The sequence below is a fragment of the Aythya fuligula genome, chromosome 2 (assembly GCF_009819795.1).
Source record: "Aythya fuligula isolate bAytFul2 chromosome 2, bAytFul2.pri, whole genome shotgun sequence".
NCBI lineage: Eukaryota > Metazoa > Chordata > Aves > Anseriformes > Anatidae > Aythya > Aythya fuligula.
This window is the reverse complement of record NC_045560.1, coordinates 109,717,297-109,744,528: the sequence shown is the minus strand read 5'-3', so window position 1 is coordinate 109,744,528 and position 27,232 is coordinate 109,717,297. Positions and strand designations below refer to the sequence as shown.

The 27,232-nt window shown below is 38.7% G+C and overlaps 1 protein-coding gene across 1 annotated transcript in view; it reads right to left on the bottom strand.

Annotated features, from left to right (window-relative positions):
* Window positions 1-4,902: 4,902 nt before the first annotated feature.
* YES1 (YES proto-oncogene 1, Src family tyrosine kinase) overlaps window positions 4,903-27,232 on the bottom strand; it is a 50,299-nt gene continuing 27,969 nt past the window's right edge. Inside the window, exons 2-12 of the mRNA XM_032181547.1 lie at window positions 23,464-23,736; window positions 15,969-16,068; window positions 14,831-14,929; window positions 11,862-11,965; window positions 11,528-11,677; window positions 11,148-11,303; window positions 10,689-10,868; window positions 8,786-8,862; window positions 8,294-8,447; window positions 7,571-7,702; window positions 4,903-6,743 (exon numbers count right to left, since the gene is read on the bottom strand). Coding sequence (XP_032037438.1) covers window positions 6,535-6,743; window positions 7,571-7,702; window positions 8,294-8,447; window positions 8,786-8,862; window positions 10,689-10,868; window positions 11,148-11,303; window positions 11,528-11,677; window positions 11,862-11,965; window positions 14,831-14,929; window positions 15,969-16,068; window positions 23,464-23,728 — 1,626 coding nt within the window. The 5' untranslated portion in view covers window positions 23,729-23,736 and the 3' untranslated portion in view covers window positions 4,903-6,534. The remainder of the gene's footprint in view (window positions 6,744-7,570; window positions 7,703-8,293; window positions 8,448-8,785; window positions 8,863-10,688; window positions 10,869-11,147; window positions 11,304-11,527; window positions 11,678-11,861; window positions 11,966-14,830; window positions 14,930-15,968; window positions 16,069-23,463; window positions 23,737-27,232) is intronic.

Genomic DNA, 27,232 nt, shown 5'->3' with positions numbered 1-27,232 from the left:
TTGTACTGCGGCCTAGGGCACCCACTGGCTGAAAAGGGTAACAGAAAGGCCTTATAAAATACTGCTGCAAACCAATATTGTATGAAACACACAGACAAACAAACAAAATCGCATGCAACTCAGCTCTGCCTCTGCATGACAGCATAGCCTTCTGCATGCACAGGAGAGAGGAGATCCTTAGCTACCCTTCCAGGAGGCGAGAAGCACAGACTTCTGCTTTGAAAGTGCAGCTGGCGGCAGGACAAGGAATGAGCGACCACACAGAGGAAGAGTTCTGTATAAACAAGGGCGATGCTTACATTAATAAAAACACTAAGTAGAAACTCCACTCAGCTCACTCTGATCACAATTTTTAAAAAAGTTCCCTCGTATTTTTTGCTTGGATTTCTATCCTCGCAGTCAGGGCTGCATCATGCCCCGAGGTCCCTTACAGACCCCTGTCCTGAGGCAAGGGGTGACAGGTCCAGGATGGCCACAGCACAGATGTGGCAGCAGGATGGGAAGTGCCCACCCCATGCATCTGGGCTGCACCTCAGCTGGGCCCAGGCTGAGAGTGACAGGGGCTGGCAGGGTTTAATCCAGGTTTTTCCATTTGTCGGGGTAGGTCAAGTGTCTGCTGTGGGGCATAATGGGAAACTACTGCAGGCTTTCCTTAGGAAATCACCTTTTCAAGACCAGGAGTCTTGTTTGATAGGAGGTACTAAAACTCACCCATCTTCATATGGGTGAGTTTTGAAGCTACAGCTTCAAGGTAGCTCCCAAGCCCTATATTTTGTCTGCTGCTCTGTCACAGTCTTCAGCTTGATCCTGGATTAGTCAAGATACCCTGCCTTGATTTCCCATTTGGAGATAATGAAACCAATCTCATTGGTCTCATTGGAAATGCTATGTTGGGTATAGAAATGCTATAAACACTATGGGGTAAGATGGCAGATGCCTTGAAACTCCAAAGACAGATGCTGCCTGTCAGTAGGTTTCCACTACTGCCTGGCAGAACAGTGTCAATTTTGGGATGAAGAACAGATGAGGGTTGTGCCAGCTTGTTGCAAATCCAAGAGCACCTGCACAAAGCAGGCTGGTCTGTCCAAGTGGATTTTTACCTCATTAACCTCCTGAATGCCATCAGCCATCCCTGAACTGCAGAGACAGTCATTCCTTCTTACCTACCTCAATAGACAGTTGAACTTGGGGCAAATCTATTGCTAGGTATATGTGGGCTTGCTCACAAAATATTGCACAACATTTTGAAAAGGCTGGGGCCATTCTAATGACAGTGGCACCAGGGATTATATTTAGCCTAACAGTAGTCTGATTATTGTGAGCTTAAACCTGGTGAAGCTGAACTTTGGTGCTGTATGAAAAAAATATCTTTCTTTGTAAATGGCCGTCCTTTGATACAGGTGGCAAGATGAAATTCACTGATTTTGATGGGATGACCTTAACAAATAGCACTGAATGAAAATGTAAATGCTGAAAGCATTTCTACTGTACTTTGCAGTCCTTTAGTGTGAAGAATATACATTTATGCTAGTCATAAGCCAGTTTGAAAGAGACAGTCACTCCTCAGTGCTTCTAAACACTGAAACAGAGAAGCACCATCAGCCACCAACCCCCTGGAAGACTGCCCTAAATGTGAATGAGCGTGGGGGTACTGAACAAGCAGTGAATGCAGCACGTGGCACCTGTTGAGGCCCAGGAAAAAAGGGAGTTGTTAGCACAGACGGGATGGATTTTCAGGGATCCATCTGCCAGTATGCACTTATCAGTAGCCTCAGGGAGAGACTCAGTGACCTAGCAGCGGGGCACAAAGGAGAGGGGTGAAGTCTCCCACTGTGAGTAGCTTTCTGATAAAAAAGGGAATGCTTTCACAGCAGTTAGCTCCAGTGCTGGTGCATGACTGATTCATCATGAATGCTTGTACTCAGGTTTCCCTTTTAAATTTGCAGTCTGTTCTTCAGGCCCTGCTGAGTTTAACTAGGTAACTGTCTCCTCTCCTTTAGGGAGAACAAATCAAAAGCAGCACAAGGGCCAACGCGTGTTTCTACTCAAAATAAATGAAATGCTTGGGGGAGACGGACCGTGTTTTATAAAAGCACACAGTGCTTTGTATAACTCGATGCCCCCAGTAATAGTGGGTTTTACACTTTAACAATAAATATAACTTCAAATTTAAAGAAAATGTTTAAAACAGCCAATGTGCTATGCCCAATAAGCAAATGTTTGCATGCAGAACTGACAGGAGAAATGAGCTCAGTGGGTCCCATAAAGACCACGGGTCCTGTGCTGAATGCCTAACCTCTAATAAATTCTGAAGCACTCTACACCTACACAGAGAGGAAGGAAACCTAATCCCAATTCCTACATCAATATAGCCCCACAAAGAAAAAAATGCTAAATGAAGCCAGACTGTCTGAAATGCCATCACTCTGAGTGCGAGCTCCAGAGGCACGCATCCCTGTCAACCTGGGATCTAGAGACTGGTCTCTCTCTGTATCATTTTTGCCTAAGAACTGATCAAGTTCTTAAGCCTGTATCTGTGGATGAAGTCCTGCACTGGGTTCCACTCCCTACCTTTAACACAACCCCTCACACTGAACAGCCACCTATGTAAGATCCAGCAGCAATCCAGGACTTGAGCTCAGAGCCCAAGTTTGCCGCTCTAGGCCATTATATCACAAATAAATGCAAACACCCCATTTCCATCTACTGCCTCTTCCCATCTGGCTTAAAAAGGCATTTGCCGGAGATGTGCATCAAGAGGGTTCCCCATCCTGCACTGACTGCGAGCCTCCAGCAATGCCTAGGACCAGGCTGACAGGTGCAAGATGCAAAGGCACCTGCACTTCCAAGCATTCACATAAATAAGAGCCCAGGTACCCACCCCACAAGACATGAGTTAGGTAGGGAACGTATGAACATCAATTCTGGCCTTCAGCAGCTGTCCACCCAGCCCTGCCTTTGGTGCCCAAAATTACACAGTTACACAAAATTAGCCCTAAAATCTTGACTAATTGCGTGATGATTTGAACCTGCTGTTTGCAACATGCTGCTTAGCTTAAGAGCGTGCTGTGGTTTAAACCCAAGATGACTGTGTAGCTCCACAGCAGTCCTGTGTACTGGGGGAAAGTTGGTACAAGTACAAACATCTACAGCATCTTCAGAGAAAACATAAAGGCTGAGGGTTTTATTGGATTAAACAGATCAAAATAAATAACAAGAGTGAGGGTTCATTAAGTTTAGTTATGTTTAGATTCATTCTCCATGTTTGAGGTTTCTCAATGTGGTGTTGATAACGTTTCAGAATAAACAGTATTCTAGATAGCATTCTGGCTTGTCTCTACCCTTCAGCAAACCTTTATTTATTTATTTTTTATTTATTTTTAAAGACCTTTGTAAGGCTAGTTTTCAGCCCAGTGAAATGACATTTCAGTGGTTGCAAGGGTAAGAACACATAGGGTTCTTTTCATCGTGCTTTACACTAAAATAGGGAGGTATTTTATCTAAACAGTAGGATCATAGACATTTTTATGTTTGGAAGTTTACTCAAAAGTATAAAAATATTCTTAAAATACTACAGTGTGAAAGAATGAGTGACAGAAACAATCTGCAGGCCTACCACGAAGACTGGACATGATGACGTTCAGATGGACAACGGGGAGCACACAGATTACCAGATACTACATGATTGTTGTCATTAAAAATAGCAAAACATTAATTACAGTACAGAACATACTTAAAATACAGTAAACCTTGCAGCTCATAGCATCGGTAAGAACACTTTTAGCGCTGTGTTATGAGTTGTTATTGAAACTCAAACCATATGTTGGCAGCAGTAGCACTGCTACTAGTGGCACTGCACACGAATTTCAGGATTTGTGATTTGAGTGCACTGGTCTTTGTGACAGCTAACAGTCCGTGAAGTTGAGATAAAACAACAGCTATCACAAGAACAGATTTACAAAGTTCCCTGAAAAAAACTGTGCAGAAGTCAGCAGTGACTGCCAACAGCAGATAAAGGGAAAGAGGGGACACACGCCTGGCTGGCAGCGTGGCAGTGGCTGCCAGCCCAGAGCCTACTTTGGGATTTCTCATCAAAACCCCAAGCCTGTCTGTCTGTCTATCCATTGTGGGGCATTTATTTTAAGTTTAGGCAGAATAGTTCTAGCCAATTCCTCCCAAGGACTCCTGAACTGCTCTACAAAAAGTCTCCCTTTTCACAGCAACAGTTTCTAACACATCGTGAACTCAGTATCTTTTACGGAAGTACATTAAAACAGTTTACAGAGGATAAAAATACACCCTGAAGTCATCAAGACAGCTATAGATTCAAAGTTCAGTTTTCCCTTTTATTCCCCTCCTTTTTCCCTCAATATGAAGGCTTTTGCTCTCTCCCTGCCCCATTCCCCCCTCTTCATCCCCCCCCCCAAATAAGCAGATGCAATCAAGGAGAAATTTATTTTGAACCAATTCTGCAAAACAGTTCAACAATGCCATACTTTATAAAAATACTTAGTTACATAATTAAACTTATTACTATTTATATAAAAAGTGTGAATGTGAATTTTAAACTCTGTTAGGGTAAGAACCACATCAAGATCCTCAGGTGAAACAAATAAATTTTCATAAACATACAAACTCTTTTGGAGAAGTCTTATAATACACAACCATTTACAATGAACACGTTCATTAAGTTAGTGTTTTATTCCTTTGCTATACAAGTGTTATTACAATGAACTGTTCCATTCTGTAATTAAAATCCAAACAATGCCAGTGTCATTTTTGGCATTTGTTGTTATACCTGTATTAATACATAAACTCATATGATTGTGTTATTTATTTTAAAATATTTAGAAAAATTAAAATTCCATTGTATTTTTCGATCTTTGTTGTGTCTTTTTTTTGTTTGTTTTGTTTTTCTTACATAAAGCCCTTTTAAAATTTGATAACCACAGATGTACAGGTGATGAGTGATGATGAAGGAAAATTGAAAATGATGGCACTGTACTTACAAAGATCTGTTTGGTAGCTGGATTCAGTGTAGTGTAAACCCATGAAAAAAGGTAGGTTTAGTACCAGAACTATATTACCAACTTTTCTGAAATTCATTTGTTGGATAGCTTTACAATGCTAATATAAATTCAAACCCGATAGATACGTAAGAGTTTAGTGTTTCAAAATTAAAGTATATAAGCTTGATCAGAAATTCAAAAACGTCATGCAAATTGTTGAGTAAAAGACATGATGTTATTGCTTGATATGTCAGTAGCCAAAAAAAATAAATCTAGATGTCGTGTGAGCTGGGCTGAAAGCCAGCAAATTTCAATGTCACTATATTCGGACAATATTAAATATATTTTCTCCCTTTAGTTTTTAAACTTTCACATTTTCTTTTCTTTATCTTTAGTTAAATAATTCTGTAGAAAGGGCATAAGTGGGAAGAGCAACTGTGTGTAAGGGTGTCTTAATAGTCAAGAAAAGCAAAAGTGCAATCAAATCCCTGAACTAGTGACAATTAACATTTGTGGCACCCACCCTTGCTAACACATATAAACCACATACAACAGTACCGAATCTGTCTCTGCAAAAGGACTAAGAAGTGGCCATTTACCAGCTTCAATCTTGCTTTCATGGTGAGCTTTGTTCAGGTAGTCTTCCCATACCTAAGCACTCTGTAGGATCGGAGCTTAAAAGATAAAAGGATTTCCCCCCATGATTGTATCACATAGTTTCAAGTTCAAATATCATCATACTTTAGCAACATAATTTTATAAAATATTACCTCATTTTCTAGTTACCTTCATTATTCTTAATTAGCTACGCAGAAAGAAAAAAGAAAAATCTCTCATGCTACTTTCCAGTTATATTAATACAAGTATTAACACAGTGCATTATGCTCTCTAATTTCACTATTGAGGTCTACCATTTAGATCAAGTTTGTCATTCTCTGTTCCAATTTCTCTTTTAACCTGCCTACCCTAATTAAGTCCATGCAAGAGGAAGCTTATGGATCAAGACTATGTATCAAATATGGTTGTACCATCTTAAGGGGGAAGAATGGGGGACAGGACATATAATTTTGAACACAGGAAGTTTTACAGAACTGGAATAGCATTGCTTGGTCCCACGAAGTTCTTCTGCTTTAAAAATGTCCTACCCCAAGATCACTTTAATTCCAGACAATTCCCTCCTTAGTAAATGATTAAATGTTGGAAAAATAAAGGATTTGAAACATTGTTGTTTTTTTTCTGCTATCATTCACACCAACGCTCATTTTACTAGCCCGTATTATCAGTAAGCTTCCTTTGGACCCTGAAGTAAGTTGGGAAATAGGAAAAAAAAATACACGTCATTGGTAAATTAGATTATAACATTTTAAAAGTGGTTTTGTGCAACTGTATTATGAAATTCCAGTTTGCCATTAAGAGCATGCAAAGTAGCGAAGATTTTCTTTCCTTTGATTCCTTATAGACGTCAGGAATTCTTTGCAAGTCTTTTACATTTGGCAGATTTGTGCATGTTATATAGACTGTTGGCTTATAAATTGTCTCCAGGCTGGTACTGTGGTTCTGTAGCAGTAAAGTAGTCCTCCAAGAAAGACTGAATATATTCAAATGTTGGTCTCTCATCAGGGTCCTTCTTCCAACACAGTTTCATTAACTCATGAAGAGACTCTGGGCAGCCCTGTGGGCAAGGCATCCTATATCCACGTTCCACTTGTTCCAGAACTTCCCGATTCACCATCCCTAATAAAAAGAAAGCATTTTACCTTTGAATGTCATTATACAAAGAACAGTTAGCCAAAGCTTTTCAAGTTTCTCCAGCCACAATGTTGTTTACAATGTGCATGTGAATCTACCATTTCAGAATATTTCATGAATGCGTTTTATGTTGAGTGAATTTTTAAATTCTTGGATTAAATACATTTTCTGAAAATTATTTCATTGTTCTGATAATTCCTCAGTACCTGGTCCTTCCTTCATTTGTATAGTTACTTGTATGTTTTGCTACAGAACATTTACCACTGTTTTGAGCCTGTTATTTCAAAAAGGAGACTCAAGCACAGATACCTTCTGCTTGCCTAAACTTCTACTAAAGGACCACTTAATTTGGTATCATTATGCCTTTTTATTATGCATATGCCTAGCAGAACTACCTTACAACTCTCGTCACAGAAAAATATCTGACAGAACATGTTATATATGCTTAGTTTCAAAAACAGGTCTGGCAGGTTCATTCTATGGATGCTTACTGTAGACTGGGAAAATGTCAACAAAAGTAGAAATTTCAGGAACAGACAGACAGGAAAACCTAAGAACACCCACTAATCTGAAAAGAACTATCAGTCACATTTGCAAATTCTATAATCTTAAAACACTTTAAGGAGCATGTAACAGTTAATCTGTAAATAAAACAAGTAGCTTTGTGAACAAAGGAACCAGTGAAGCGTTACCAAGCTTTTGTCTCTGCTTGTCAGCTGTGGGCTGTGGATGAAGGTAAAAAGTCAAAAAGGTAACTTCAGAAACAAAGAACACCACACAGTAAAGGAAGATCTATTCCATTTTCCTCTTACCTGGATACGGCACTCTCCCCTTTGTTACCAGCTCTGTCAGTAAAATTCCAAATGACCACACATCTGACTTAATTGTAAACCGACCGTACAGCGCTGCTTCTGGAGCGGTCCATTTAATTGGAAATTTAGCTCCTGCAGACATCGGAAAGACAGATACTCAATTTACCCCTGGTCATGCATCGTTTACTTAAGCTTCAAAATATTTTAAAAAGAATACTGCACTCAATTTTTTTTTAGTTTGCTTTGTTTGACCAAATTCAAGGTCAAACATTTGAAAATTTGAAAACTAGTATTTTAGCATTTTAAGCCGGAAAGCAGTTTCAAACCAAAGCAGCAACTACTGGCTATAATTTCTGGAAGCAGTTAAGACATCTGGGATTCTTAATTAAATACGTTTCCAGAAGTGGGGTGATCTTCAGAAATTGAGGAATACCCTCTCTAGAACCTCATCTCTCTTCAAATTATAGCAAGTTTTTACCTAAAAAAAAACGTTTCAAATGTCTTTTAAAAACATAAGCAAGTTGCTAAATAATTCTGAACACAGAAAGTTTACAAAATATGCACTTAAGCAAGAGGGACACCCAAACATAGCTGTGCAAGCACACTTATATGCATTATCTTTATTCACGCATACAGCATACATTGACACTCTGCTAAATGTAATAGTTCTAAATAATTTTAAGATAACTGGACTTATTTATTGAGTAAATAAATCAATCTTACCTTGTCTTGCAGTGTACTCATTGTCCTCTATTAACCTTGCTAAACCAAAGTCTGCTATTTTACACACAAGATTGTCTCCTACAAGAATGTTAGCTGCCCGGAGATCCCTGTGGATGTAGTTCATTCTTTCAATGTAAGCCATGCCATCAGCAATCTTAAAAATAAAGTTTTATTAAAAATTACTTTCCATGACTACATACATTTAGCCTAAGCATTAAATTATATCATTTTATTTTAGGTGTATTCTCATTGTGTAAGTATAGGAAGTAAAGCACAGCTTGTGACAACATTGATTTGAGTGTGCCTGGCTCGACAGTATCTATCAATTTGTAACTGACCATTTCTTTTTGACAAATTACAAAAATCTACAACAGAAAATGTAAGAAAGAACAGTGTACAACTGCTAGTGTACAATATTTATATTTAGTTGATATTTGATATAGTTTTAAATTTCTAAGCACAAAATATAATTTTCTTGGTTATAAAATGTACCTGAGCAGCCATATCGACGAGCTGTGGAAGTTTTAAGTACTTCCCTTCTCCTTCTTTTAGGAAGTCTAGTAAGCTGCCTGTAAAATATGACAACAGTTTGATGAAAAACAACAGAAAAACACACTAACTTGTCCTGAAAACATGAACAAGATTTTTTTTTCTAGACGTTAGGATTGATGCATTCAGCTCCCAAAATCTGAGTTTGAAAATCCTCATTTACCAGAGCAATTGAGTATGCCCGTATAGTTGACTCTACTCTGCAAATTTTATCTAAGCACTTTTAAATCAATTTTAATAATTCAGATAACTAAACGCTGATAAAACAGACTGCCATTGATGATTATATTGCCTGACCTTCCTGGTATCAATGCCTTTCCTGGCTGGACTTTCCATAATTTATAATTAAACAAACAACAATTACAAAAACAACAACAACAACAACAACAACCACCTATCTGTTAGTTAAATCTTCTGCCAGCTCCAATTCTATACCAGAGAAGTGATTCTGAAATTGCTGCTTTTAATTCCTTACATGGGAAAACAAAAGTATCTTCCATACTTTACGATATATTATGTTCTCATATTTATATAACACAATTGTGTTCAGAATATTTCAGCATTAGTAGTATTTGAAATTAATTCCAAGGACCTGTGCTTTTTTAAAGACAATAATTTTTACATGTATGTTAAAATCCTGTTTCTGACACAACAGCTTTCCATAAGGGTAGAGGAACAGACTGAATAAAGACTAATCCCTAATCTGTCTTATTGGAGTCAAAGTAAGACAGACAAAATGAAAAGTGCAGTGATGGTTGGGGAAAAAAATCACTAAATAGCAGGTCTTGCAGTGGACTCATGGCAGTAGTAATGAATTAGATCTGTCTGATGCGGTTTTAGTCAGTTGCTGTATTTTTTCATTGGAAATAAGAGCATGAAAGGCTCAAGGCTGCTTTTCCAAGGTAACATCCCTAGAAAGCAATTGTTTATCTTGACTGCCTTGCTAAAACCCGATTTCTGAACAATGAAAACTGATTTTGCATGACTAATTTAAGATCTGAAAGAGACTGTCTACTGTTATTTAGAAAAAACAACAAAACAGAAAGAAATTCTTAGATTTTCTATTCCTATGTTTTTGAACTTGTAAAACACTTTAAAATCTTTTTAAATGGGGAAAAATAAAACACACACAAAAAAACATATTTGTGGAAGAGTACTGAACACAAGCAGCTACTCTCCTGGGCTTTGGCAATACTTGTATTTTTTTTTTTTAACAGGATAGCAAAATTTCTCTGAGGTAAACAGACGTTTGCATTTTTCAAAATCCGGAAAAATTGACATGAGAATCCATTTCTTCTAAATACTAATATGCTTTTAAAGTTCATTTCCACATTCAAACTAAATCTCTATTTCACTAGCAGGGGGATATATCAAGGAAAGAAGGGCGAAGGACTGAAAACAAGGAGAGATAAAGGCCAGAGTCTGCTAAAAATAGCCAACTATTTTAAAATTCATCACTCTTCTAGACAAGAAACAAAACAAAACAACTAATTCTGTTGTTGTGAGCATGAACAGAAGGAAGGCATATTCTTGTAATAGTATTTGTAGCTATACCACCCAATTTAAATATACCAGGCAGTATGCACTAAATAAATGAGGAAAAATGAAATGAAATGAAATGAAATCATGTACTTGGAAGATTAGCAAGGGTGACACAGATGCATCAAAAAATTCATGCCTCCACCCATGATCTAAATCGGAACTGCTTCAAGTAGGTCAAGCATTGCTCATTTTAATTTAATCAGAATTATCATTTTAAACCTAACATTAATTAAACATTTAATTTGTTCCTGGGGTTTTAAATAATCTTTCTGATACAGTATCTTCAGCCTATTCTGCCACACACCTTTTGTCATGAATTCAGTGACTATGTAGATTGGTTCCTCAGAAACAACGGCATACAGCGGAACAAGCTTGTCGTGTCGTAATTTCTTCATGATTTGAGCCTCCTGCAGGAAAGCTTCTGGCATCATTGTTCCAGGTTTTAGTGTCTTGATTGCTACTTTTGTGGTTCCATTCCATGTTCCTAGAGAAGCAAATTATATGTTATTCTCCAATACAAAACCAAAGAGGTTTTCTGCTTTTTTTTTTTTTTATTTTTTGCTTCAGTTTTGTTAGGTAACAGAGAAATCTTAAATTACTAACTACATCGAATATTATTTTTAACTTTATGTGACTGATCATAATCAGTATTTTTCCTTCAATTATTTATAAGATTATCTTTTCAGATTCTGATACTGACTTACTTAAAATACTGTTAAAAGATGCATACAGACAACTGAAAGATGTCAGCTTAAGCTCTTACCCATCCATACTTCACCAAAACATCCTTGGCCCAACTTAACTTCCAGCCTCAAAGATTCTCTAGGGATTTCCCATGCATCTTTTGCTAGTCCCTGTGTTTGTGGTTTCACAGTGGGACACACAGTTGTTAGCTTATGACACAGCCCATCGGCATGTTCTGGAAAATGGAAAAAAAAAAAAAAAAAAAGCTTAATAGTTAAACAGGGTAACACTATAGCAGAAGTAACGTCCTAATGTTGGTAAAAGAACTATTTCATTTACTGTTTATCAAAATCAAAAAGAAACTTTGTAATTGTGAATTTTAAAAATAAGCTACATATGAAGTTTTTCTTCCTCATGGTAAACACAAGCTAGTATTGGAACACCAGACTTTCGGCTTACCTCTGTAGTGCTTCACCAACTTCTGTAGAGATTCAAATTGTGCTCTGGTTGTGATATAGTATCCACCATTGTCAAGTTTTCTGATTTTGTAGTGTTTCACATTATCACCTCTGACCTCATCCCAGTCACGTATGGAAAGGGAGTAAGCACCTAGGAAATAAGTCATACCTGCTGTTTCACCAAAAATTTACAAATATTTTTGATGCATCTCCCCTACTGTCATTATACACACACACGTGTGCACATGCATACGTGTAATGTAATCAACGTAAAAATAGTCCTCGTGCTCACCCTGGGGAGAAGAGGAAGAAGAGATATACAGAGGCACACATACCTTTAGTGGTTTCACTCTCTCTTACTAAGAAAATGCCGCGCTGGTTCCCAGGATTTAAAAGTAGCCTTTCTGCATCCTTCCTGCCCATTTTACCAAAATACCACCTAGAAAAAGTTAGAGGAAATTAGTGTCAATAAAAGTCTCCTACGCTTTTCTAGTCATATAAATACAAGATTTATAAATCTCAAGCATTGACTGGGCTACTAATATTACAAAGCAGTTACAAATCAATAAAAGTAAAAACGTCCATATAATTGGAAGATTAAGATGACCTATTTCTACGTGACTAATTTCTATTGTTCACAAAATAAGTAAAAAGAGGTCTCTGTCTGCAAATATTATGTTTTTCTTATGGTTCAACAATAGATATCAGTAGTATTCATTGCTGAAAGTAACACCCTCCTTGTAGTAAAGTTCATAGGGCAAGCTGAATCAGATGACAATGAAATACTGTTGGTGGCATACTCAAAACATTGCAGAAGCCAAAACTACCTTCTCTAGGAAGTTTCAGCTATAAATCACAAAACAGTATTTAATGCAAAGTGGGTGTGCAGCAAGATCATCGGATCACATTTATTCAGGTTGGAAGAGCCCCTGGGGGGTCTCTGGTCCAGCCTCCTGCTGCAAGCAGGATCAGGATCAGCTGTGAGATCTGACCTGGCTGCTGAGGGGGTGTCCAGTTCAGTCCTGAATATCCTAAAGGGTGAACGCTGCATAGCTTCCATGCGCAACCTGTGCCCCTACCTGGCTGCCTGTCCTCAGGGTAAAACGCTTTTTGTTACTTCCACCTGGAACCTCCTCTGTTCAACTTCTGTTCTCTCTCATCCTTTTGCTGCACACCTCAGTAGGGGGAGCACTTTTTTTCCTGTTCATGTAGGAATACCCTTTTGGTAGGTATCATGTAGTTCTCTCTGAGCAACACTCCATCTTTGAATTCTAATATTGAAAAGTATGGAGATGTTTTAACACATCTGCTTTTTTTTCTTGCCTGAAGTTATTTCAGAAAAGGAAAGTCTTCTATTAGAAGAAAATAGTAATTTTCATTAAAATCATAAAAGTCACTAAATGAAGCAAAGTGTAAATTTCCAACATTTTAATTTGGGACCGTTGTAGCATCAAGCTAATCTGGCTTTATGATTGTTGGAAGTTGGCAAAAAATGTAGGTAAGGAGGGATCATTTTGTTGGCATGTGATCAGAACAGCCTGTACAATCAGTTAGGAATTTTAAACTTATTTTTACTTATTATTGTGGTCACAGTTTGACATGCAAAATTAGAACTGGTCATGAGCGTACATACACTTGAAACAACTTTGAAGTAACTCTTAGTCTTAATGAAGCAAAGTTGAACCCCAAGACTATGCCAATTTACAAACTATATTGTAAAGTCTTATTTTATTTTAGTACCTATAAAATATTAGTAGGTTTAACTTTTTTTTTTTTTAAACTAGTGTTCAACATCTATGTTATAGCAGCATTCAAAAGCCACAAGGATAATATGGATCCTATCACAAGCAGTTTGTGATATAAATGCCTTCAAGCTTAGAAAAGACCGTTTAAAGAAAATCCTAGCAATCTGGGGATGTATATTGCCTTGCACTCCTAACTCCAGCCACAATCACAACACAAAATCTATAAACACAATCAAGGGAAAGGGCTAACAAATGAGCTCTAAAGCAAATGAGCTCGATTCCAAATGCTGTAGTAATATTTAATAAAATTAGCACTAGTTCTTTAAAATAGCGTCAGTTTAAAACAGCCTCCTCACTCATTACCCCTCACTCTCACCTCCAGTCATCACAAAAACGTATGACAAAGCCCAACCACCACATTTTGCTTGTCTTTAGGAGCAATACTTCCTTTGCAGAAGCACTGCATTCTTTGTTTGCAAAGGTCTACTGTTTCCATTTTACCACTACTGCAGCCCTAATGACAACATGCTTTTACTGCATAGTTTAAAAAATGGTAATAATAATACCGATCTCATTTTTTTCAAAAAAAAAAAAAAAAATCAATTTTAAAAGCAGATGAAATACGATAAAATAAACCATAGACCATAAAATAACAACAAGCCTGCGGCACAATCACTTTTTAATAGCAAAAATCTGGATGAGAGCAGCAGCACGCTGAAGTCTCAGCTTGAGATTCAGGAAATGTCCTGGAAATTGGGCAGCTTTCCCAAAAGTGCCGTAGGAAACACGGAAGAGCCCAGATCATGTATGGGGAAATTGCTTATTTGCAGAACCATGCCTGTTTATCACAGCAAGAGCTGTGGAGCGTTACATTGCTAGTACAATAACTACAATTAGTCCCTTGAAACAAGCATCACCTGAAAGTATACCCCAACTCACAATTACCAAAATAACTTTACACAATTCTGTAAGTGCTTTGGGATCTTTGTAATTAAATGTAGGAAGCACTGGTACCCAAAGTCATGAAAAATTCCCAACTCATAGTTGTCCCTAGTGTGCCTAACAATTCCATCACCAAGAAGTTGCTATAGATGAATAGATTAACAATAGCTGTCCATACCACTGTTATTTAATAATGTGAGAACGGGTACTACCAAGGATATAGCTGATATTCAACTCAGGGTTTAGCAAGCAAAAATAAGGATAAAAACCTACAGTTGAGGATGTGTGAACTCTTAACTAAAAGCATGTATTTTTGCTCAATGAGAAATACAGTGCATGTCCCACAGTTCTCACCTCCATTACTACACTCTCCCAAACTTTCTCCTTTAGCCCTGCACATGGCAAGCACAAATAAAACATTTGCAGAAGTATTCACTTTACCAGTAGTAATAATTGTATCTTTGACACTACCCACATAGCATTCCTATCCTTTAATTAGTAGTGTTATCCTACTATCCCTTCAGTGTTACATGCAAGGAATTAAGGGAACAGTATCACCACAGAGTAAAAATGTAGAATGGATAACAAGAACAGATTGACAGGGTACAGCGTCTTACTCTTCTGCTTGAATGGAGTCTGCAGGAGCTACATAATTGCTTGGGATGTAGCCTGTTTTTCCCGTAGCAATGGATCTTGCTTCCCACCAGTCTCCTTCCCTGCAAGGAAAGATCAGTTATCTCTTCCACACATGAACAATACATCATTCCTAACAGCTACAGCATCCTGATGTATGAAAGACAGGTTAAATTTAGGTAACATTTTATTTTAATTGAGAAGGACTCTAAAAGAATTTCTGCTACACCTGAATGTATTTTCCTTTTAATTGTGAACAATGTGAGTGCTTCTTGGTGGAATTCTGTACTTTAAATGATTCTTTGTTTAAAGTAAAGGAGTTTATCTATATATGCAAAATGCAAACCTGCAACAAAACATTTTATGATGGAGGTATGTAGACAAACTTCCCAGTTCCTAGTCTTATTCTGCCTCACCCATGTCATTCTGCCTGTACAGTGACAGCAAGAAACAAAAGAAGCAGAAAGTGAGCTAATAAAATTAAGAGAACTCAATGAATGAAAACTGTCCCACCTACATATTAGAACTACTACCACACCCAAAATCTGCATGAAAAGAAGTCTTCAAAGTAAAAAAATAATTTATTTTTTACTAGGCTTCTAGAAATCAGGCCGTAATACTCCAGAACATCAAGCTACTACTAAGCTACCTTAGCGTGGGTTTTCTACGGAGGCCAGTGAGATGTGTTTCCATGGCCAGAAGTCCTCTCCTACCAGCAGGCTGCTCACTCCTGCATTCGTGGTGCAGTGCTGCCAGTTTCCCCACCTCCCTGTCAGATGGACAGGCAACGCACAGAGCTTGCGACACCTCTGCTGCCCTGAAGGGGATAGCTGTGCCTTGCTGCAGAAGGGAATGCAAAGATGCAGCCCTATCAGCAGGGGAGGAGGCGGTTTTGGGCTTCCCTAGTCACTACAGCTCTGCACTTGCACCCAAACACAACCTCAGCCTGAAAGTTATCACCTTCCCAGTATAATTATTTTAATGCGTGTTGACTCTGTCATCTGAGAAAAAAAATAATCCATCTACTCTTCACTGAAATATGACACATACATTTGAAGTAGGGCTAAGGATCTATTCATTCCGAACAATGCCCAAGTGAAGTTTATGAATGAGAACACTTACGTGTTGTTTATTATCTGGAACCGTTCACCTTTCTTAAATGAAAGGTCATCTGTAGTTCTAGCTTCATAATCATATAAGGCCACAAATACAGTTACACCACCTTAGGGAAAAAAAAAAAAAAAAAGATATAGCAGTAATGCTACAACTCTTGATTTAAGGACTCGCCTGTGAAAACAACTCATCACTTTTAATTTGGAAGCAAATGAATATTTTGGGTTCCATCTGATTTTGGCAGATAGATCAATAACTTGTTCATTTCTTTAGATAAAGGAAAGTCTATAAACAAAGAACCTTAAAAAGTATATTATTTCCACAGCAAAAAAAACAACAGATAGATACATCACTGGAAGTACCTTAACAATTAGAATATTTAAACAGAGACACCTGTAAGAACACATTGATAGTAAAAAAAATAAAATTAAATTAAAAAAAAAAAAGTTAGCTTCTTTATAAAGTTAGCTTCTTTTTAAGAAGACCAATAATAAAAGATCCTACAACACAAAAACAGTCAACTGGCAGCCATTAATTAGATATATATTTTTTCCAGAAGTAGTTTCCTGTTGAACTCAGCTGTAAATAACTGTGGTAATTCCAACTTTCTGGGATTATAGAACAACGATCTCCGCAAGGAATTCAACTAGAAATACAAGCATTCTGTTGAAGACAAAGACATTTCTCTGCTTTAATACTAACATATTTTTTTAAATTCCATTAAGTATCCCAACCACTGAAGCATACCCTTGCTGAGGATGATCCATCAGTGCATTCTTCTACAGAACAATGCCAGAGATATTTCACAGGACAAGCAGCTGCGCTCCCCCAGCCCTAGGGAATTTGCTTCCCTTGTCCCCCTTCTGGTACAGGGCGCGCTGCTGAACGTGACCCACAAACATGACACAAGTGTGAGAGAATGATGGCAGGGAGGCTCCTACACTTACAGTGGGAACACATTTTCTATGCTTGAGGGAACTACTTAATAAAACTGGGCTAAAAGAAGAGAAAGAGGGGAAGGAGAACAGGCTGTATGAGATGTACGAGCCATGAGCAAAAATAAGTACCATAGCTAGAGGAAATTTAAAATCGAAAACTGCAGATGGGCAATTCAGAAACACTTCCTGAGCTCTCGAAATGCTATTTCACAGTCTAGTGGGCATTTAGGAAGCCTAATGATAATCTGAGGAATAAAATAATTAATTTTTGAGAGTACAGTATTACATCTCTAACATGCATATATATGTACCAGGAAATACACAGAAGACCACCTACAGAAACAAGCTGTGTCTAATCTTAGATGTGGCAATTAGCATGACGGTGATCAGAAAGAAAAAATACGTAATGCAATGGGTATTGTCTACATCTAGTGTTATTGTACTATGGATACTTTCTGACATAAAGTTCCAAATCAGTCAAATATTTTCATTTGATTTAGAGTCTTCCTGTGCTGATACTATCTCAGCAGGCCATAAATGGGAATGAATCTATAGTTCTAAGAAAAATAGAAAAATCTCCCTACGATTATAAAGTAAGTGAGGGTTTATTTTGAAGTATGACTTCCAAACTAAAAATTAGACTATCCCCCTCCTTTGGCACTAAAAAAAAATATGTTGTTCTCATAGGTGACTCCTATCTGAGGTGAACAGAGGGCCTGATATGCTGACTGCACCCAACCCAGAGGGAAGTCTGCTGCCTCCCTAGGACCCCAGTAGGAGATGTTACTAGAAAACTCCCTAGCCTGGTACAGCCTTCCAATTATTATCCTTTATTGGTTTTTCACATTAGCAGCAGCTATGAAGTAGCAAAGAGAAGTTCAAGGGCGATCAAAAGGGACTTCAGGGCTTTGAGACAACTGATTAAAGGATTGGGGCACAGGCAGCATTTTCCTCTATCTTTCCAGTAGCAGCAAACAGTATTGTAAGGAAGAGGTAGACCCAGCTCATCAATACAATACGATGAGGCTGGGTCCAATATATATAATACAATACAATACAATACTATATAATACAATCCAATATAATACAATACTGGAACAGGCTGCTCAGGGAAGCTGTGGATGCCCCATCCTTGGAGGTGTTCAAGGCCAGGCTGGATGGGGCTTTGGGCAGCCTGGTCTGGTGGGAGGTGTCCCTGCCCATGGCAGGGGGTTGGAATTAGATGATCTTTGAGTTCCCTTCCAATGCAAACCATTCTGTGATTCTATGAATACATGGGTCCGAAGCTGGTGTCACCAGAAGTTTGGGTTTCTTGAACATGGGATTCTTGAACACCAGGCCTGCTGCTGCCTGACTGGATACACCTTTCTCAGAGGAAGAAAAGGATTTTTGTGCAGGAGTTAGCAAGGCTGTTCAATAGTGCTTTAAACTAGATTTGAAGGAGGAAAGGGATAAAACCAGGCCTGCCTGTGCTAAGCTATGGGAAGGAAAGCATGCCAAAATTTGAGGGACTGCGTGCTAGTGAGATCCTTCAGTCTGCTTCAGGAGGAGCTGGCTACAATGAAGCACATTTGAAATGTTTCTACACCAATGCACACAGCATGAGGAATAAACAAGAGGAGCTGGAAGCCTTGGCTCCGTCCCAGAGCTGACATCATTGGCTTAAACAAAACCTGCGGGAAGGAAGAGTCCTGTGACTGGTGTGCTACAATGGCCGGTTATAGGCTCTTACAAGGGACAGGCAGGGCAGGTGAGGCAGGGGGTGGATGGACCATACAGTGCTCGTCTCTGGTAATGTCACGGCTGAGAGCCTCTGTAGGGATAGGGGGACAACCAAATAAAGCTGATGTTGTTGTGGGAATCTACTACAGGCCACCCAGCTGGGATGACGACATCAAAGAATTATTCTTTAAGGAACTAAGAGATACCTCTAGATCAGCCACCCTTGTCCTTATGGGTGACTTCAACTTGCCAGATGTTAACTGTAAAAAAAAACACACAGCTGATAAAAACATGTCCAGGAGATCCTAAAACACCTTGATGTCAAACATACTCCTTCTTGGGCTCTGTCTTCAACACCGATGATGGCCTCCAGGGGTCCCAGAGACCTGACTGTGACTGTGGGAATGATAAACTCCCAGCCGACCCTAAACTTGTGTGGGAATCGTTGCTCCAACTGGATGCATGTAAATTTATGGGGCCCAATGGGATTCATCCCAGGGTACTCAAAAAGCTGGCTGATGTCATCATGAGACACCTCTCAATTACTTTTCAAAGTTTGCAGATGACACGAAATTGGAAGGAGCTGCTGGTTTCCTTGAGGGTAGAGAGGCCTTGCAAAGAGATCTTGACAAACTAGAGACCTGAGTATTCAGCTGCATTAATTTTAGCAACAGCAAGTGCTGGATTCTGCACCTGAGGTGGGGCAATCCTGTGACTATGTACAGACTGGTGGAGGAAAGGCTGGAGAACAGCCCTGACAAAAGGGATCTGGGAATTTGGTTGACAGCAAGTTCAATGTGAGTCAACAGTGTGCCCTGTCATCCAAAAGGGTCAACTGTGTCCTGGTGTACGTTATGCATGGCACTGCTAGCTAGTCAAGGAATGGGATTGTCCCGCTCTGCTCTGGGCTGGTACATCCTCATCTTGAGTGCTGTGTGCAGTTTTGGGCACCACGATATAATAAGGACATAAAACTATTATAAAGTGTCCAAGGGAGGGCTATGAAAATGGTGAAGGGTCTAGAGGGCAAGACATATGAGGAGGAGCTAAAGTCACTCGGTGTGCTCAGCCCCGAGCAGAGCAGGCTGAGGGGAGGCCTCATGGCGGCCTGCAGCTCCCTCACGAGGGGAGCGGAGGGGCAGGCGCTGAGCTCTGCTCTCTGGGGACAGCAACAGGACCCAAGGGGACGGCATGGAGCTGGGACAGGGGAGGGTCAGGCTGGGGGTTAGGGAAAGGGTCTGCACCCAGAGGGAGGTCAGGCACTGGGACAGGCTCCCCAGGGCAGTGGTCACTGCACTGAGCCTGACGGAGTTCAAGAAGAATTTGGACAACCCATCCAGTTGGGTTTTGAGTATCTCCACAGTAGGAGACTCCAGCCTCTCTGGGCAAAGTAAATAAGCGTTTTCTCATACTCAGATGGAACTACCTAGGTTTTAGTTTGTGCCCATTGCCTCTAGTACTGTTGCTGGGCACCATTGAAAAGGAGTCTGGCCCCATCTTCTTAACGCCCTCTCCTCCAGATATTTATACACATTGATAAAACCCCCTCTCCAGGCAATTCTTCTTTTCTCCAGGCAAAACCAGCCCAGCTGTCTCAGCTTCTCCTTGTATGGAAGGTGCTCTAGTCCCTTAATCATCTTCACAGCACTTCTCTGGACTCGCTCCAGTAGCTCTATGTCCCTCTTGTACTGGGGAGCCCAGAACTGGACCCAGCACTCCAGGTGTGGCCTCACCAGGGCTGAGTGGAGGGGGAAGATCACCTCTCTTGACCTGCTTGGCCACAAGGGTACAGTGCTGGCTCATGGTTAACCTGCTATCCACCAGGAACCTCTGGTCTCCCTCTGTAGAGCTGCTTTCCAGCAGGTCAGTGCCCAGACTGTAGTGGTGCTTGGGGTTATTCCTCCGTAGGTGCAGGGCCCTGCACTTGCCTTTATTGAATTTCATGAGGTTCCCCACCGCCTAACTCTCCAGCCTGTCCAGGTCTCTCTGAATGACCACTAAGCACTATGGTGGATCAGCCACTCCTCCCAGTTTTGTATCATCAGCAAACTTGCTGAAGGTGCACACTCTACTCCATCATCCAGGTCCACTGATGAATATACTGAACAAGACTGCACAATGCTGACACTGCTAGGAAAAGGCCTCCAACTAGATGCTGTACCACTGAGCACAACCCTCTGAGCTCTGCCATCCAGCCAGTTCACAATCCACCTCACCATCCACTCACCTAACCTACTCTTCCTGAGCTTGCCTATGAAGATGTTATGGGAGACAGCATTCAAAACCCTGTATCAGAGTAATGAAACAGTGTATTCAAGTGTAAACAATGCAATAAGAAAATTATCATTATTTGTGAGCTCAATTATTTGTAAGAAAGAACTGAAAAAGCTTATGTACAATCCTTGTAAAGTTTTGCTTTCAACACTTCAGCTATCATAAAACATCTTTATTTTCACTCACAAGTGTAATTTACTCCACAGCAAAGAAAAATAAAGTGCTTCAGGCAAACAGCATCGGCACAGAATATTTTAAACAGATACAGCCCAAATGATTTTTAAGTCTCTTGCAGATGTTTTCTTTGTGAATTACGAGTTGTTCAAGATATGTGGGATCAAAACTTTTCCCTTAAAGAGAATCCTCTCATTAGTGCCGACTTTTCATCCTCTAATCTAGGACTGGTTTTGGAGAAGACTTTACTTTCTTATTCAGCATAAGGACTAGAGAGCCCTACTGCATACATAGCTGCATAGAAGGCAAGAATGACAGTCAATTATTCTGCTGTGATTTTCAGAAATATTCTGTGAATTCGTAGTGTCCTATGACTGAGAACGTGTAGTACAGGAGCAGCGCAACTAACTCACGTTTCTTCTCCTTTTCTGCTCTAGAAGAATAAAAGAATGCTCAACTCTTTTTCAGCCTCACTACCAGCTATGATGACAACCGTATCGTCCTTTTATCAGACATCACTGATGGGCTGGATAAGTACTACTGACACTTATGCCCTGTTTGACAAGCCCATCTATTCTCCTCTCTTGCAAAACAAAGGGCTCCAGAATGTGATCTAGTGTTTTATTTGTGACAAAGACTGGAAGCTTATAGCCAGATGAAGTTTGTCATTTAATCCATTCACAAAAATACCTAGTTTTGATTGATTTGAAAATCAGAAGTGGATCTATCAAACAACTGCTGATCCAATTTTTATTTAAAAAATAAATAAAGGAGAGAGTGTGTGTTTGAGGACGGACTGGTTTAGCAAAACAAGGGAATAATTAAGTATGAACTATCATTTTACCTGATCATAAAATGATTGCAGCATTCACCCAAATCAACTTGCTTACAAGTAACTGAATGCACACTAATGAGATTCAAGCCTATCTTTTCATGAGAAGTCCCTTCTGTTGACTCTGATCCAAGATACAACATGCTTAAGTACTAACAGGAACAGAGACAGGCAAGAAAACAGCCCTGCTGGTCTAGGCAGAAAAAGATTTATGGTATCCGGGGGGGCTACATTCCTGATGTCTGGTAATGCCCAGGAGTGCCTGCATGCACCGCAGGAGATTCCCACGTGAAAGAACCAGATCTAGCAAGAAGTAATACACAGGGGTTTCTTGGAGGATATGAAGATTTCTGTAAGCATGCTAAATAAAAATAAAGGCTGCCATTACTTCAGTTTTACACATGTTCATCCAAAAAGGATTCAGAGCAGGCTCAAAAACTTTAAGACATTATAGATGTTCTTTTTTTTTTTTTTTTTTTTTTTAAGAATTCCCAAATAGGGAATATGACATAATCATTACTTGACAATTCATATTTTATTTTCCTGAATTTCTTAATGTCAAGGCCACAGTGGATTTTCATGAATCTCAAATTTTTTGTGCTTAGAAATTTTTAGATGCTACTGCAGCCAACATTTTAATGTTACTGCAGCAAAGATTTTACCACTATAACTGTGCTAACAACAGAATTTTGTAGGAAAACTAGAAGTAGACTAATAAAGAATTATTTACCATATTTTATGAAGTGTCTGCATAAGGTTTCTTCCCTCTCTCTCAAGTAAAAAGTAAATGACAGTTTCCTCTCAAAAATATCCATCAAAACTAAGTGAACTACTGAGATTACCCATGAGCACAAAAATAGTGTTTTTTAATGAAGTTTTATGATTTTGATATCAAGTGTATATTGCTTTTAAATGCTGTATCTTTAGAGACTTTGTGTCAGCCAAGGTCTCCACACCTTGTAAATTCTACCTTCTATATATCCAAATTTGCTTTTAATATGACCCTCAACAATGAGAATTCTACTCTTTTGTTTTACATTGCTCATATATTTAATAACTTTATAAAAAACAGATTTCATGCTGCCTTAATGTAAATAACTTACAGCTAATCAAAAGATCTGAAAAACAGTTTAAATCAAAGTATCAGCTTCCAGCTTCCCAAATTTTAGATGCTTTACCTTTTGTCTCTCTCTCCAGAAGTTTAAAGCCATTATTGCATGTGCATCCCTTCAAGAGCGTAGAATTTCTAAAACATTTTTATCGTCTACTCTTATTACTGCTTTTAGTGTGTCAAGTATCTGTGTGCTGTGGTTCTAAAAAAACCCAAAGCCAAAAAAAAAAAAGACAACCACCAAGCCCGAGTTACTGGTGGGTATGGGCTGAATTATTATCTGAGCAGTAAAGATACTAAAAATCAAAAAGCTCTAAAACGCAATTGACTTGAAATTTGAAATTTATTTCTGTGTGGCAAGGGGTAGTAGAATTTTTTTTTTTTTTTTTTTTACTATGACTGTGAAGCTTACATATAAATAGCAACACAAAAAGAATTTTTTGTAATACTGACCTGTTAAAGTACTAGGATATGGACTTGGCACAGCTGAAAACGAAGACGATGCTCCTCCAAAGGGTGTCATTCCTGAGGGCCCTCCAAAAGGAGTCATGGAATGACTGTTAAAATTAACTGCTGATCCCTTTATTGCCGGCGACTGTGTTGCTTGGCTGGAGTCTGACCCGTAATGGCTGACGTGGGAACTAACAGGTTCTGGAGTGTTATCAGTCCTGTATTTCATGGCCGGACCTTTATCTTCCTTGCTTTTAATGCACCCCATGATTGCTTCTGTGAGAACAAGAGGAAAAAATTAGTTCTAGATTTCACATCTTTTGCTAGTTAATACAGAAGACTCCCCCAAAGTTACTGAAAATGTCGATTTATTGATGTTTACAAAAATGTTGATTTATTGATGTTTACAAAAAACAAACAAGCAAAAGAATCCCTCCAGCAACTTCTACTATGTGCAGGTTATAAATGCCAGTATTAACGCACTCTGGAATAAGATCTAAGCCATTCCTGGACTAGACGGGACACAATCATTTCCCCCTATCACAACACAATCATTTCCCCCTACCACAACACATAAAAACATGACATTTGAATTATTCTTCACCCCAGATTCTTGCTGGACTGTACAAGGCAAACAAACAAACAAAAAAAAAACAACAAAAAGGCAGCCGGACAGAGGAGGAAGTCACCAAAGACTTCTACAGCAGAAACCTGGGGAAGACCAGGAATTCTGAGCAGAGGTGACAAGTACGGGGCGATGTAAGCCATGATACAAGGGAAACAAGCGGGGCACCCCTGTTCTCTTTTTTAAGCACTTGTGCAATAAGGTCCAGAGCTGCTGATGGCATAACAACTAAGGATAGCTTTAAAGAGGTAAAGAAGTTTCCATCCATTTCCAGCCCCCCGAATGCAACTCACAAATAAATCCATAATATCCATTGCCATGGGATAGGATTAAGCTCAGTGCTGAAGCTGAATTAAAAAAAAATTACAAGAGTAATTAGAATATCCGTGGTAGCTTAGAAACTGATCTGCACCCTGGCAGGCGACGATTTATGGCCCTGGCAGCCCAGGATGGCCACAAATTTCCATTAGAGGCAGACCGTGCCAGAGCTGCTTACTGCAGGGACACCTCTTACCTGATGACAGTCATCAGAGAGCAGACATGTCAGAAACAATTAAAATTACCATGTCGTAAGAAGTCACCACCTGTCATTTATCAGGTGGTGACAACTGATAGTGGGCATTTTATAGCTTCCCCAGCTGGGAAACAAATCAGAGAGATTTGGAGAGGAGCCTGTTTTAGATGCAAGGCTAGTCTGACATGAAAATTTCTGTGTTCTTGGGGAAAAAAAAAAAAAAAACAACAACAAAAAAACCCACCAAAAGCATTAAACCTCCCTACTTTAACCTCAAACATAGAAAATTCTAAAAAAAAATAGGAAATTAATTCTCTAACAAATCAATTTAAAAATAATACATCAATCTGAAAGCACTAAAAATATTTCTTCCCATAATTGCAACAGCAGTTTCATGGATTCTTTAGCTAGGTGTCCGGAAAACTGTTTCCCATTATATATCTAATTATTTTTCCCTTTCAGTTCTCTTTTACCTTATTGACTATTAGATACTTAAATCTAGAACAAAGTAAATCTTCCTTAAAAGCAAATACTGCCTTAATATAGTCACAAAGAGAAAACTTAGTTTTCCAATCTAAAAGTTTTCTCATTTCCTTTGTGTAACTACTACAATATTAAAAATGCTGCAATTTCCTCAAGAACCTTCAACCAAAGTTCTTGGAAAAAAGAACATCCATAGCTACTGAAACACCACATAAAATTTAAAACTAAGAATATTCATCTGACATTTCAGTCCCTAACACTAATGTGTTACAGAGAACTACTGCTGCAGAAACAAGAAGCAACAAAGTCAAATAACTGCATTTTAAAAATCTCACCTAAGGGTTTTACGTGGAATAATGAATCATCACAAAAGCAAACCTTTTTTTTTTTTTTTTCCCTACTTCTGCTATTATTATTGCCAACCTATTCTATTACCATTTGGGCACAATTAATAACTCACATACATACATACATAATGTAACATGTCTAAATACCTTCAGAAGGAAGCATTATAGTAGAAAAGCTAGTTAGCAATTCATGATATAAGTGGATCAAACACACAAAACACATCCTTTTCATTTTATTTCTCTACATCTATAAAATAGACACTGTAGTTTGAAGCACATTTTTTTGGTTGTTTGGCTGCTGTCTGTGAATTCTTGTCTTACTTTCTTTGATTCTCCTTAAATAACTGCAATCAAAGCTTTCTGTAAACAGGGAATACAAGTCCAAACACCTTTGCGAAAATGTGTTTGGAAATCGCACCGATTCCCTACCTTTGGTTAAAAAAAAATTAAACATCATGCATGATTAAAAAGTAGTTATGTTAATAACTAAATTAAAAGGTAAAGGTAGGAACATTCGTACATGTTCATCACAAATATTTTTCCTCCAGTATTTCTGGCATTTGGTTAACTTGTAACAGGCTGACAAGACTTCCAGATTTAGAAAAAAAAAAAAAAAAAAAAAAAAAAAGAGAGAAAAAAAGATAGAAGCAAGTTCACAAGACTGGTGGATTCTGCCCACACTAAGTGACAGTAGTATTGCATGCTTCAATTATAACTAATATCACCCATATGTGCTCATGTCCTTTGGTGGTTGTTAGCAGTAAAAAGTTACCATTGGTGTACTTCAAAGCAATTACTGAAGACCTGAATTCATTCTAGAGAAATGTCTTTTTCTCTTGCTTCTTCCCTCCCCACCCATTTCACTGCTAAGGTGATCTTCAGTCAGGGGTAAAAGGGATTAACAACAGAGATTCAATCAGCACTTCAAAGAGACTGACGTTCAGAAATAGGCAAACAAAAATGTAATCATTCTTCTATTGTTATAATTGCATACCCACTAAACAAAATCACAGAAGCAAAATAATTTGTTTTTGAAAGCCAAAAACATAGGTGGAAAAAATTCTGTAAAATGCTGCATATGAATTTATGAGGAGAAAAGACAGGGATGATGGCATAAAGGGTGAGTAGTAGGGAAGAAACTGCCCACACAATGGAAGGAAAAAAAAAAAGCTTTATTACTGTTTAGCCTTGCAATATATACTGGATAATAATAATAATAAAAAAAACCTAAGCAGCTGGTAGTGTTTTTGTTTCTTCTGGTACTGCATTCGTTATTAAAAATGTATGTAACTGGAATAACTTACAACAATTTTCATTACTCTTTGACCAGAAACAAAACACTAAGAACTATGTTTCTGCCGTAATATTCATGGCTCTTTCTGAAGCACCAAATTCTTTTTTGGAAACAGAAATATAAGAAGTTCCTGTTGGCTCTGCTGCAGTCAGTCCATCTATTCAAAGAAATGCTGATCCAAGGTAAGTAATCCATAAGCCACAGATCCATTCCCATTAGTTAAACCCTTATTGTAGATCAGACAGAGTAACTTCAGTGGCTTTTTCTTTCTTTGAACAAATACTTTCCAGTGTGCCAATGCGTTTGGTAGGTGGGTTAGGAGTCAGCTTGCTAGAGGACTAGCAGGAGAGCACAGTCTGAAAGGCCTGGAGTGAAACCACAGATGTCTTGTCCTGCTATCTAGATGGAAACAATCCTGCATTAGAATGCTTTCAAGAAGCAGAAGCTAAAATGATTACTGGAAGGATGGATGAAGGTTAGCAGGATGCCCACAAAAATCAATAGAATGA